The 12,605-nt window shown below is 44.4% G+C and overlaps 1 protein-coding gene across 2 annotated transcripts; it reads left to right on the forward strand.

The window, feature by feature from the left end:
* The first annotated feature begins 204 nt into the window (after window positions 1-204).
* LOC115198229 (reticulophagy regulator 3) lies at window positions 205-12,512 on the forward strand. 2 transcript variants are annotated; one of them, XM_029760025.1, is made up of 10 exons: window positions 205-346; window positions 898-1,171; window positions 4,195-4,301; window positions 4,659-4,689; window positions 4,800-4,926; window positions 5,069-5,153; window positions 5,772-5,909; window positions 6,071-6,150; window positions 6,469-6,601; window positions 10,249-12,512. In XM_029760025.1, exons 2-10 carry the CDS (start codon window positions 927-929, stop codon window positions 10,815-10,817), a joined length of 1,515 nt encoding a protein of 504 aa, XP_029615885.1. In that variant the 5' UTR covers window positions 205-346; window positions 898-926; the 3' UTR covers window positions 10,818-12,512. The 2 variants fall into 2 exon arrangements, with proteins under 2 accessions (XP_029615885.1, XP_029615876.1); XM_029760016.1 differs by lacking the exon at window positions 205-346 and adding an exon at window positions 350-437.
* Window positions 12,513-12,605: the final 93 nt, after the last annotated feature.

Raw genomic sequence — 12,605 nt, forward strand, 5'->3', positions numbered from 1 at the left:
AGAATACAAACTGCTCCATTTGGGTTTTCTATACATCTTCCAAATTGTATCGAAATTATTTTAGCTATTTTCAAATGTATTTCAAAAATAAACTTCAGTTATAGCTCATTCATACATGACGATCTAGCTGTAATTATATAATATGAGGCATACTGCATGCATGATTTCATTGCAACGGCTGTATAGTGTGATGTCTGATGGTGATAGTAAAGTGTTAATACAGGATATTTTATAGATTTCCTCAATATAGGTTATTGAAATGTCATTCACATACTTTGGTCCGCAACCTGTCTGTCCACAGCTAAATCCACAATAAACGACAAAGTAGTGCTGTTGCTTCTGATTGGTGAGCCAGTTGACTACGATTTTGTTTAGCTAGGCTTAGGGCAACGCCATATTGTCAATACCACTTGATCATTTTCTGCAATAATGTCAAAGTATGTGTCCGTTTTTTGTGTGCTACTTTACAAATAATTGATATGAATATGTTCTAGTCATAGTTGGTAAAGATATCGATAGCGTCGTGTAGTTGTTTTGCTAGCTAACGTTAGCTACAGTGCACTGTTATTAGTATTCAGTTAGCATACATAGCTAGCTAGCCAAAACAGCTCGTTTTTTGGCTAGTTAGCTAACAACATACTTAGCCAGGTGAAACGACACTTGCGTCTAGATACGGGAATGTTAGCGTATATTTGTTAACTGACAAGCTCGTTCGGGCAGGGACCTTTGACAGTTACTGTAGCTTTGTTTGAGAATGACAAGGTAACAAGTCTGCTATCGTCTTCTAGTCGGCTAAAAGCGGGTTCGGTTGTTCTGACGTGGAAGTGAGAGACACGATCTGGGACACGACACTTACTTTAGTTAGCTCCATATTTATACCGAGGTGTTATTTTACAGGGTTATTTAATCAACATTTGACGCGAGAGATGGCGCACACGGAAGGACTGGAAAATGCCATGGGAGAGTGTTCAGGACAACAGGGGTCGACTCTTGGCCTGAGAAGTCGACCATGCTCCAGCGAAAGAGATGGCCAGGTCCGCGTTGTTAAAGCCTCGCTTCAGGAGAGACTCGGACCTTACGAGCCGGTGTTGACCTACCTACAGTCCGTTCTGGTGTGGGAAAGGCCGTTTCAGAGTGTGCTACTGTACACAGTGGTCAACGTTGTGTTCTGGTAAGTTTTTGAGAAATTATAAATGGAATAGCAGTAATGACAAGCATATTTGTACAATGTATAATTCATGACATATATAAATCATATCCAAGTACAGTAATCATATCTACTGTACCATCAGAAGCTTTTGCACAACGAAAACGTCTCCCATCAATTTAAGATAAGACAGATGGCTCACCAGAGCTGCTATTAATAGAACACCAAAGCACCATTGTGCTTCTGTAGGCTGCATTAGAAACACTATCAACTCTGGGGGTTGACATTATCTTTCAATGGAAATGGGCCTAGTATGTTGAATCTGCAACTACTCTAGTTAAGCCTATATGTCAAATATCTACAAGGAGTGTAAAACAGAATCTGCGAAAGGAATTAGTGATATGACAATAGTAAAAGTCCTGTAAGGCAATGTCCCCCTACAGAGTCGATGCACTTTGTATTACAGAGTCAATATCCTACATGTGCCATTGCAAACAGCCACCATGTCACCAATCAATCAATGTCAAGAAGTCAGCCTGCTTAGAGTGGTGAACTAATAGTCTATATTATTGCCCAGAGTGATACATCGTAATGCATGAAACGACACAAGTCACATGTATTTTGGGGGAGAAGTCTACAGGAAGTAAGCCCACCCTAACAGTACCAGTACTGGTGTCTGTGGTATATGAATTGGAAAATTCTGTTGTGTGTGTTTTAGTTTTCACACAATCAAGACATGATTACTAATGGGTATGTGTGTACTTTTTACTTTAAACAGAGGTCCCTAAGAAATGGGGGCCTGGGTTTTGTTTCCTTCTGAATGTGTTCTCTATCTCAGTACTAGTAATAAGAAGCTGTATGCCATGCATTATCAGCCAATAGTTCTCTCATATTTAATGATGTAGGCTATCAGCAACATTTCACTCTGCTGTTATTGTGGCCACTAACTATCTTTTAGATGTGTTAAACCAAGTGGTAATGGAGCCACTTGTAATAGCTGCCATCTAGCTATCCATTTTTAGGCCAGGTGTTTGCATAGCTAGATGACGTAATCCTGAATTCCAACACTGCTTTTGAAACCAATCTGTAGGCTTCTAGGCTTGTTTTTATTTTACCTTTTATTTTACCAGGCAGATCAATTAAGAACAAATATAATGTTATTCGTTACATGCTTTGTAAACAACAGGTGTGGACTAACAGTGAAATGCTTACTTATGGGTCCTTCCCAACAATGCAGAGACAAAAAAAGATAAATAATGGAAATGTAAAACACGTAAAATTAATAATAGATATGCAATGAGTAACGATAACTTGGCTATGCACAATTGAGGTAGATATGTACATATAACTAGGAATAAAGTTACAGATAGTAAACAGTAGTAGCAGCGTATGTTATGAGTCAAAAGGTTAGTGCAAAAAGGTCAGTGCAGATAGTCCGGGTAGCTACAGTATTTGGTTAACTATTCAACTAACTATTTAGCAGTCTTATGGCTTGGGGGTAGACGCTGTTCAGGGTCCTGTTGGTCCCAGACTTGGTGCATCCGTACCGCTTGCCATACGATAGTCTATCACTTGGGTGGCTGGAGTCTTTGACAATTTTTAAGGCCTTCCTCTGACACCGCCTGGTATAGAGGTCCTGGATGGTAAGGAGCTCAGCCCCAGTGATGTACTGGACCGTATGCACTACACTCTGTAGCACCTTGCGGTCGGATGCCAAGCAATTACCATACCAACCGGTGATGCAGCCAGTCAAGATGCTTTCAATGGTGCAACTGTAGAACTTTTTGAGGATCTGAGGGCCCAGGCCAAATCTTTTCAGCCTCCTGAGGGGGAAGGGGCATTCTTGTGCCCTCTTCACGACTGTGTTGGTGTGTTTGGACCATGATAGATCCTTTGTGATGTGGACGCTGAGGAACTTGAAGCTCTCGACACGGTCCACTACAGCCCCTTCGATGTGAATGGGGGTGTGCTCGGCCCTCCATTTCTTGTTGTCCACAATCAGCTCCTTTGACTTGCTGACATTGAGAGGTTGTTGTCCTGACACCACACTGCCAGTTCTCTGACCTGCTCCCTATAGGCGGTCTCATTGTCGTCGGTGATCAGGCCTACCACCGTCGTGTCGTCAGCAAATGTAATGATGGTGTTGGAGTCGTGTGTGGCCACACAGTAATGGGTAAACAGGGGGTGACTAAGCACGCACCCCTGAGGGGCCCCCGTGTTGAGGTTCAGCGTGGCGGATGTGTTGTTGTTTACCACCTGGGGGCGTCCCGTCAGGAGGGAGGTGTTCAGTCCCAGGGTCCTTAGCTCAGTGATGCGCTTGGAGGGCACTGGCGTTGAACACGGAGCTGTAGTCAATGAGCAGCATACTCGCATAGGTGTTCCTTTTGTCCAAGTGGGAAAGGGCAGTGTGGAGTGCAATAGAGATTGTGTAATCTGTGGATCTGTTTGGGTGGTATGCGAATTGGAGTGGGTCAAGGGTGTCTGGGATGATGGTGTTGATGTGAGCCATGACCAGCCTTTTAAAAGCATTTCATGGCTACAGATGTGAGTGCTACGGGGCGATAGACATTTAGATAGGTTACCTTGGCGTTCTTGGCCACAGGGACTATGGTGGTCTGCATGTAGATATGACAACATCTTATTTACAATGCTGGCCTGGCAATGTGACAGAGTATATTTGCCTCTTGGTGAGCTCGAAGTGAATGCAGTTCTCAACCTTTGTTGTCCTCATTTGAACTAATGTCTAGATTGTCTGCTGTCAGAGTCTGACAACATTTTACTCAGGAGGTGACAAACACAGGAAACGCCTGTATTCAAAGTAGAGTTCAAAGTCACATGTACACACAAACTATCACCACAATATTTGTGGTGTCGGCCTTTTCCGTCACATTCAGTCAGCAACCCACCTTTGTCAGTAACTGAGGCACCACGCATCTGAGTCTGTGCATAACTGCCACTTGCACGAGAGTCCACAGGGTATGTTTGTGACATCTTAAACAAAAGGAAACGTCAGCTGTTCTGAAGCTGACCTTAGTGTTCTGTTCCAGGTTCTTTGCCCTGACCTCGCTGCGCCTGCTCTTCCTGCTGTCTTCTGGCCTGCTTGTATTCATCTGCGTTGACAGCTGGAGGAACAAGATCTGGCCTGAGATCAGAGGTGAGGAGGATATAGTACGTTATTTCTGGCTAGTCTGCCTTATTCTGCACCCAACGCCACATGCCCCACTGTGTCTTGGTCTGTCCCCGCTGAGTACCTCTGCCCAACTGTTAACTACACCTGACTTGGTTCTTAGATCCTGTCCCTTATTCCCCAGTGTCATACTACCCTTGGTGTGAATACCCTACTGGCCCTGGTCTGTACTATTCATTAGACCTTGTATAATGAGTGGTATCCTTTGTCATGCCTGTCCTCATTTAAACTCATGTGGTGTAGAGTGTCCAAGTGTAGTGCATGTAGTGATGTGGATTGTTGCTAAATGCGGGTGTTAAGTGCATTTTCTGTCTCTTCCCACAGTTAAAAAACCTGATGAGTCTGAAAATGAAAGGTAGGCCTACGTCTTAAAAACATATCATTTGTATCCTATCGTCACACTCTGGTTGGGCAGTGGTCACAGAGAGATGATGTCACTGTTGTTGTTGTACTCCTATCATGCAGCTGGGGCCTGGTGCAGCCAGGGTTGCTCAGTGTCCCAGAGCTGTGTCACCACATTGCTGAGGTCTGGGTCTCTGGGCTGGCCTTCACATCCAGCCTGGTGCAGTTCAAACGCCACAACCCTGGCAAGGTGAGGCCTTGGCACTCCCCTTGTACTAGTATGAAGGGTCTCCTATATTAACCCTAATACAATATCTTGTCTACTCTCAGCCTACTGTGAACATACATCTAATCAGTAACTTGTCCAGTTGAACTCTGTTTGTTGTCTCTAGTTCTGCCTCCTGACCTGTGCCCTCTTGACTTGTCTGGTCATGGTTGGACGGTACATTCCTGGACTTGTGCTCTCTTACTCTGCGGGTGAGTACAGTGAGAGACGACCCACCTACCCCACCCTTCTGTTTCCCAAACACCATCCCCATTCAGAGCTCCCTAGTGGTGGAAAGCTGGCTGCCCTTGTTAAAAATGCATGGCTGGTGAAACCAGATCTGTGTCCCCGCCACCAGGGTTCTGTATGTGAGGTGATTACCGCCTGGCTGGGCTGAGGCAGGCAGGGAGGGAATCAGGAAGAGGGGGAAGCAGGAATGGAGGGACTCAGGGGGAGGTGGGAAGGCAGGGGGAGAGATGCAGGAAGGAGGTCAGGCTGAGACATGCTAATCCCCCACACCTCTAACCAATGTAGAGAGCCAAGATCAGGGAGGCCTTGCCAGGGCCCTCTGACGTACTTAACAATCTCGTGGCTGCTTGAGCTCCCACTCTTTGTTTCGTTCTCTGTTGAATGGCGAGAGGGGGGCTCAAGGGCTCAAGCCCATGGGTGTGTCTGGGCTGAGGAGAGCAGCTCGGAGGTTGGGGATTGGGTGAGCCAGAGCCTAATAGCACAGATGAATGCGGCCATGGTTCTTTTCTGTCTTTTGTTTGTTTGTTTGTTTATGCCGAGTGATGTTTCCACTAACATTAAGCCATTCTCTCTTGTCCCAGTGCTGGTTGTTCTGCTGTGCCCCCTGGCAGCGTACCACCGCGTGTGGCAGCGTGTGTGCGTGAAGCTGGAGCCAGCCCTGCAGTGGCTGGACTTCAGCGTTCGCGGGTATATGATGTCAAAGCCCATCGACAACCAGTGTGAGTACAGCGTGTGTTGCCTGTTCGTTTGTGTCTGATAGTTGCATTGGCATTGCTACAGTTTGCATGGACAAACCTAAACCAGTGCATCTCCTTCTACCTTGACTGGATCGAGAGAGTAGTTCAGTCATTGTAACCTGTGGTCTGCGTTTGCTCTGCAGTCCTCCGCAAGCCAATTCGGGGTGCAGCATCCGGTGATGCCAGTGACAGTGAGGAGGAGCTTGCTGCATTCTGCCCGACGGTAATTCACCTGATGTATTTCACGTGCAGTCCAAAAGCATAGTCAGGTTGTTATCTATCTGACTGTTATGGTTATTGAAATGGGCCTACTTGTTTCCTGTGTTGGTTTTTACTCAGTTAGATGGCCAGGAGTGGCATATGTAGCTTAACCCTGCAGCTGGTCTCAGATTTACAATAACCTGACCCCTTTAGAGATAAAAATAGCAGGCCCTCCCAGTCATATCAGGTCACATCATCTGTGACATATGGACTACATTCAAGAGGAAACATAGTATATTATGAATGACTAACACAGTTCAATGTCTTTCCTCTCTTTCAGTTTGACGATGCTATAGGGGCCAAAGAACTTGCGATGACCGACTCTGAGCACTCTGACGCTGAGGTCTCGTACACAGACAATGCTACCTTTAATCTGTCCCGTGGCCAGACTCCTCTCACAGAGGGCTCAGAAGGTACAGTACGCACCCACCCGCTGAGTCTGCACCTCCAGGCACACATGCTCTGGAGTCACGAGAATTAGAGCCAGATCCAATGTAGCTAATAGGGATGTGCATCTTTCCCTTTCAATACGATTGAATACGTATCTAGATACATGGGCTACGATACAGGAACGACACGTTTTTAGTTTGACACTTCGTTTTTGATTAGATTGATGCAGTTCGATGCAAACACATACATTTTCCATTCTAATTTAAAATCAGCTGCTGATGGAGATCATGAGCTGGGCCTCTCTGGGCTGGATCTGTCTGAGCTGGTGTGTGTGTGTACAGTGCATTCAGAAAGTATTTTTTTTACATTTATGAAAAATAAAAACGGAAATATCACAGTTACATAAGTATTCAGACCATTTACTCAGTACTTTGTTGAAGCACCTTTGGCAGTGATTACAGCCTCAAGTCTTCTTCGGTATGACGCTACAAGCTTGGCACACCTGTATTTGGGGAGTTTCTCCCATTTTTCTCTGTAGATCCTCTCAAGCTCTGTCAGGTTGGATGTGGAGCGTCGCTGTAAAGCTATTATCATGGTTACTCTAGAGTTGTTTGATCAGGTTCAAGTCCGGGCTCTGGCTGGGTCCCTCAAGGACATTCGGAGACTTGTCCCGAAGCCACTCCTGTGTTGTCTTGGCTGTGTGCTCAGCGTTGTTGTCCTGTTGAAAGGTGAACCTTCGCCCCAGTCTGAGGTCCTGAGTGCTCTGGTGCAGGTTTTTAATCAAGGTTCTCTCTGTACTTTGCTCTGTTCATCTTTCCCTCCATCCTGACTCGTCTCCCAGTCCCTGCTGCTGAAGAACATCCCACAGCATGATGCTGCCATAACCATGCTTCACCGTAGGGATGGTGCCAGGTTTCCTTCCGACGTGATGTTTGGTATTCAGACCAAAGACTTTCATCAGACCAGATAATCTTGATTCACATGGTCCAAGAGTCCTTTAGGTGCCTTTTGGCAAACTCCAAGCGGGCTGTCATGTGCCTTTTACTAAGGAGTGGCTTCCATAAAGGCCTAATTGGTCACGTCCTTGACCAAGGCCCTTCTCCCCCGATTGCTCAGTTTGGCCGGGCGGCCAGCTCTAGGAAGAGTCTTGATGGTTCCAAACTTCTTCCATTTAAGAACGATGGATGCCACTGTTCTTGGGGACCTTCAATGCTGCAGAAATGTTTTGGTACCTGTCCCCAGATCTATGCCTCAACACAATCCTGTTTCGGAGCTCTACGGACAGTGGCTTGGTTTTTGCTCTGATATGCACTGTCAACTGTGAGACCTTGTATAGATAGGCGCATGCCTTTCCAAATCATGAGCCCCACCAGCTTTGTGTGCCTGTTTTGCATGTTATTTTGGCATTAATACGTGTCACATATCAGTTTGCAAACAATTGTTGAGTTAATAAAGCTGCATACAAACATGGTATCTTTTTGGCTTTCTTGAGTAAGGCAGCTCCAAAATGCAGGTGTTTCAGGCTAGCTCAGTGCTTTCTGTGGTGGTGCGGCAGCCAGCGGAAAATACGGAGCGTAGGGGTTGGTAATGTGATTGGCTCAGTGTTCTATCACTCATGGGGACACTACGTCACCGCAAAATCTACAGGTAGAGCTCAAACATTCAAGACCCTTGGGTGCTGCCATAGTTACTTTAGAAATGCCCATCCAAGAAGGCTCAAGGTCATTGGCCACAGATAAAATCACGTTATATCTACAGTAGCTTTGATTGGACTGATTATGTCGACATCATACTTTCAAAATCTTAGCTAGGAAGCTAGCAGTCATCAGCATGAGTGAAGTCGACCATCTACTGGCAAATCCTTTTCAATCCTTGTCATATGAAGAGAAATTATAGATAAAACATATTGGTGTTCCTCCACTCAACAATGAGTGGTTTTTAAAGGAATCAGTGGCTAACTTCAAGAATTGCAAAGCAATCACTAGCCTGGTCGTCAGTGGAGCGGGTATGTGGTCCAAGTCTGGATTTAAGGGTCTCTTTTTCCAGGCTTAAAAGGATAAACATTCAACATTGGCTGTGCTGTCAATCCAGCATGACTTTGGCTGCGCTCAAAACAACTGGAAACTCTGAACTGGGAAATCTCAGACTTCAGTGAGTTCAAGACAACTGGGAACTTGGGGGGGGGGGGGGGCAGGGAGATATGTATACTGTAGCTAAGAAAGTAATATTAAGTGTATATTGTGTAAGCTGTTAGTAGCCGTTAGTAGCCCATGTGCCTCGTCCTAATAATTTGGTCCCTTTCCCCCTCAATTTCACCTACTGTTCTGACTTGGTGGTGCACATGTAGCCTATAGCCTATTTTAGAGAAATGTAATCATCGAATATTGTAAGAGCTTTAATTGTCTACTTATATGCCCCCTTATCCTACGGTTCTGACTTGGTGTACAGGGAGAATACTGTAAAAACAGCCCATGTTCTGAATTCTGTCGCTGTACATTTCAGAAGTGCTGAACAAATAGTTATTGACTACGTCCGTCCTAGCTCGCTCACTAATGTCTTAATCAAAATTGCGGATGGCCTCTTATCCGCTCGTTGTCCCCTTATGCCATAGTTTGTGCCTCTCCATTGTCAGTAGAAACCACATTTGTTTAAGCAAGTCAGCCATATCAGCTATGTTTTTTTAAAAGGCAGTAAATGAGGCTGAATGAACTGTTTCACTGCCAGACAAGGCCCTGCTGATAGCCAGGTGTGGCAGTGGTAAGGTGTTGGGACTCTGCTGTTGGAACAGCTTTATGTAGGCCCTAACAGTTTGTGGGCACCGTTTGTCACCATTATTGTGCAATTAATGTATTGTTTAGTGTTGTGTAGTGTTTTTCAAGTTTGCTCAACCAAGATTTACATGCTAAAATCGCCACCGGAAGCATCTCAAGGATGATCAATGCAAACAGGATGCACCTGAGCTCAATTGTGAGTCTCATAGCAAAGGGTCTGAATACTTGTGTAAATAAGGTATTTCATTTTTTTTAATATACATTTAAAAAATTCTAAACATATTTTTGTTTTGTCATTATGGGGTATTGTGTGTAGATTGAGAAAATATTTATTTAATCAAAATTAGCTATGACATAGCCAATGAACACAACTTTGGATTTCACCCCCATCTCAAAATTGAATGGTTTTGACCATTTGGAAGTTTAGTGAGCTTTATTCTGGTAAAACAACTTGACAGTGCATATAAAACAAAATTTTCAACAGTGCATAGATAACAATAACATAGGAAATTACATAGGTTGTCACTCAACTAATGAAGCCTAATATCGCGCAAGCCATTTTAGCTTTTGAATGCTGAATGTACTGCGCAGACGTGCAAGATCACGAACAGACTGCTGTCCTTCCGCAGGTCAGCGCACGAAGCTGGGCACAGCTCGCGAAGCAGTCGTATGTTAAACATTTGAATCGGGGACCAATGCGTATCTGTGAATTGTAGCTAACATTAGAGCCTGTATGATAGGATGACATGTCATAAGGCACTGCACTGTGTTTTCTGTTTTCTGTACTGTGGCATGACTGCCTACTCTGGTAAGACATGTTGTGCAGGGTGATTGCCTGTGTTTTAAATTACAAATGACATTCCAACATCTTGAACCCCTTCCTCTCCATTCATCCTCAGATTTTGATAGACACAGCGACAATGAGGAGTCGTTTGCACGAGACCTCAATGACTTCCCCTCCATCAACCCAGACGCCACCCTGATGGACGATGACGACGACTCATGCATCGGGCTGCCCAGCCTGGGTCTTCGGTCTGGGCGGACTGGCCCCCGAACCACGGCCGAGTTGCTGGATGTGGAATCCCACCTGGACTCTGACCAGGACGACCTGGACGAGGAGCTCTCCTTCGGCGGCCTCCCCCCCGCTTCTGACTTCCTCGGAGGTGACCTGGCTGGAATCATCGCTAGCAACATGATTCAGGCGGCACTGGCTGGGGCCATGCAGCCTCGTCCCCCTGCCGCCCGCAGAGAAAGGGTGGGGCCCACCAGAGCAGGGGCCCATAGGGGCTACCGCAAGCAGTCTAGCTCGGAGCTGGACACGGACTTGGACGGAGAGGACTTTGAGATGCTGGACCAGTCGGAGCTGAACCAGATGGATTCCTTTGGGGGTGCAGGAGGACGGGGAGGAGGGCATGGTGGGGGACAGGGGTCCAGCTTCCTCTCCAACCTACTGGGGAAACCACAGTGAGGCGCCTCTACCTGTGCATAACAATCAACTAAGTCTTTGTGTGTGATTGAGTGATTGGAATGTTTATGGCTTTTTTGACTGCGTGTATGTGTGAGTCATTTAATCGTAGGATCCAGCAGCCAGGCTCCTGATTGGCCTCAGTTGACATCACTGTGAAGTACTTCTGATTTCTATATTTTTCTATCTCACTTTTCAATTTCTTCCTTTAGTCTGTAGCTTGTATGTGTAAGCCACCATCATCATTTTTGAAACTGCATTACGGAACCACTTCTCTGTACTGTCATCCAGTATGCCCCAGTGAGTAATACAATTTTTTTTTTTTTTAAGTCGACCACTAGGTAGTATACACACTTCCTAAAATGCTAAACACACAGGGCTATTTAATATGGGACCAACTTTGACATTCCTATTGATTAGTGAAGTTTTACAACTGCAATGACCTTGTTTTGAATAGTTTTAGCAATATCTGACTAGTACTCTCTTTTAGTAAAAACCACTGCTTTCATTTTAAGACACTCGTCAAAATTAATGGTAATATTTTTTTTCATCATTCTTGATTTGAGACATGAATTTGTTTTGAGTCTGAAATCATTGTTTTAAAGAAAGGGGATTGGCATTTTAGTTAAGTGTTTTATTGTCTCCCCCCCAGAATGTTTCTTCCCACACCATTGGTCCTATTTCGTTTGCTGTACTTATGGGTAGATCCGTGAACGTAGGGTTGCCTCCTGTGTTCTCCATGTGTCTTGAATGAGCAGTAATGGGCTATTTAGATATTTTTGTCTTTATCATCACAATAAGTAACTTATCAAGTTAACTTGCTCCTTCTATCCTTTCTCCTGTGGCATTCCCTGTCACCATCTTCATTAATTTTTGCCGATCCTTCTCAGAGGAGAATCTATAGAATAGACATGCATATGTAAGAAGTACAGAATATAAGCCTTTAGTTTAACCTCTAAACTCATGCATGAACCACATTTTGTAGACATCTTAAGAAAATCATCAGGAAAACATGTTTACATTGATGGGTGAACAAAATGCTGGTATACAAAACTCAACCTGATTAGCCTTTTTAAAAGTGTGAATATGTAAAGGAAAATATGAAATATGCTTGTCTTTTAAAAACTAGGATGTAAATGTTAGCCTATTATTTTTTGTGTGTGTGTGTGCAGGTCAGCATGATTAACCTGCGATGGACAAACAAGATCCTGCTGCTTTTGTCTTTTCACGGAAACAATCTAATAAATAGGAGTGATTCTTCTTGGTCATTGAAACTCAAATGACCCGCAGATGGGTTTTGCTGACGTAGCTGGATCAAACAATCAGAAAGAGACAATGCTGGTTTATATATCAGACACATTGCCCAATAATGCTATTTGTGTTGTATAGAAAATCATGACTATGGGAGATTTCATACAATAGAACTCTCGGATCCCCCTGTTCATGGAGATGGCCCAGAAAACAGAATCGGTCTGATCTGAAAAGGTTTGGGATTTTAATTAAAAAGAGTGAATGTACATGACTTGTTTTGGACCACTTTAGTTTAAATAGGGGTTGTTGCAGTATCGCTTCATGAAGACTGCCAGGCAATTCTTCATTCTTAGTATTATGTTCTATAAATGTGTTCAGTACAGTGTGTTTTTTTTTCTCTCTGACATTGGTTTTGATGTGCACATCTTATTAAATATGAAGTCTGGATTAAATGTTTATCTTGTTATTTATAAACAATGCAATATTCCACAGATCCAAAGTCACCATTTTGACCACCAGCCAGTGTTGCTGGTAGATAAC

The sequence above is a fragment of the Salmo trutta genome, chromosome 1 (assembly GCF_901001165.1).
Source record: "Salmo trutta chromosome 1, fSalTru1.1, whole genome shotgun sequence".
Classification (NCBI taxonomy): domain Eukaryota; kingdom Metazoa; phylum Chordata; class Actinopteri; order Salmoniformes; family Salmonidae; genus Salmo; species Salmo trutta.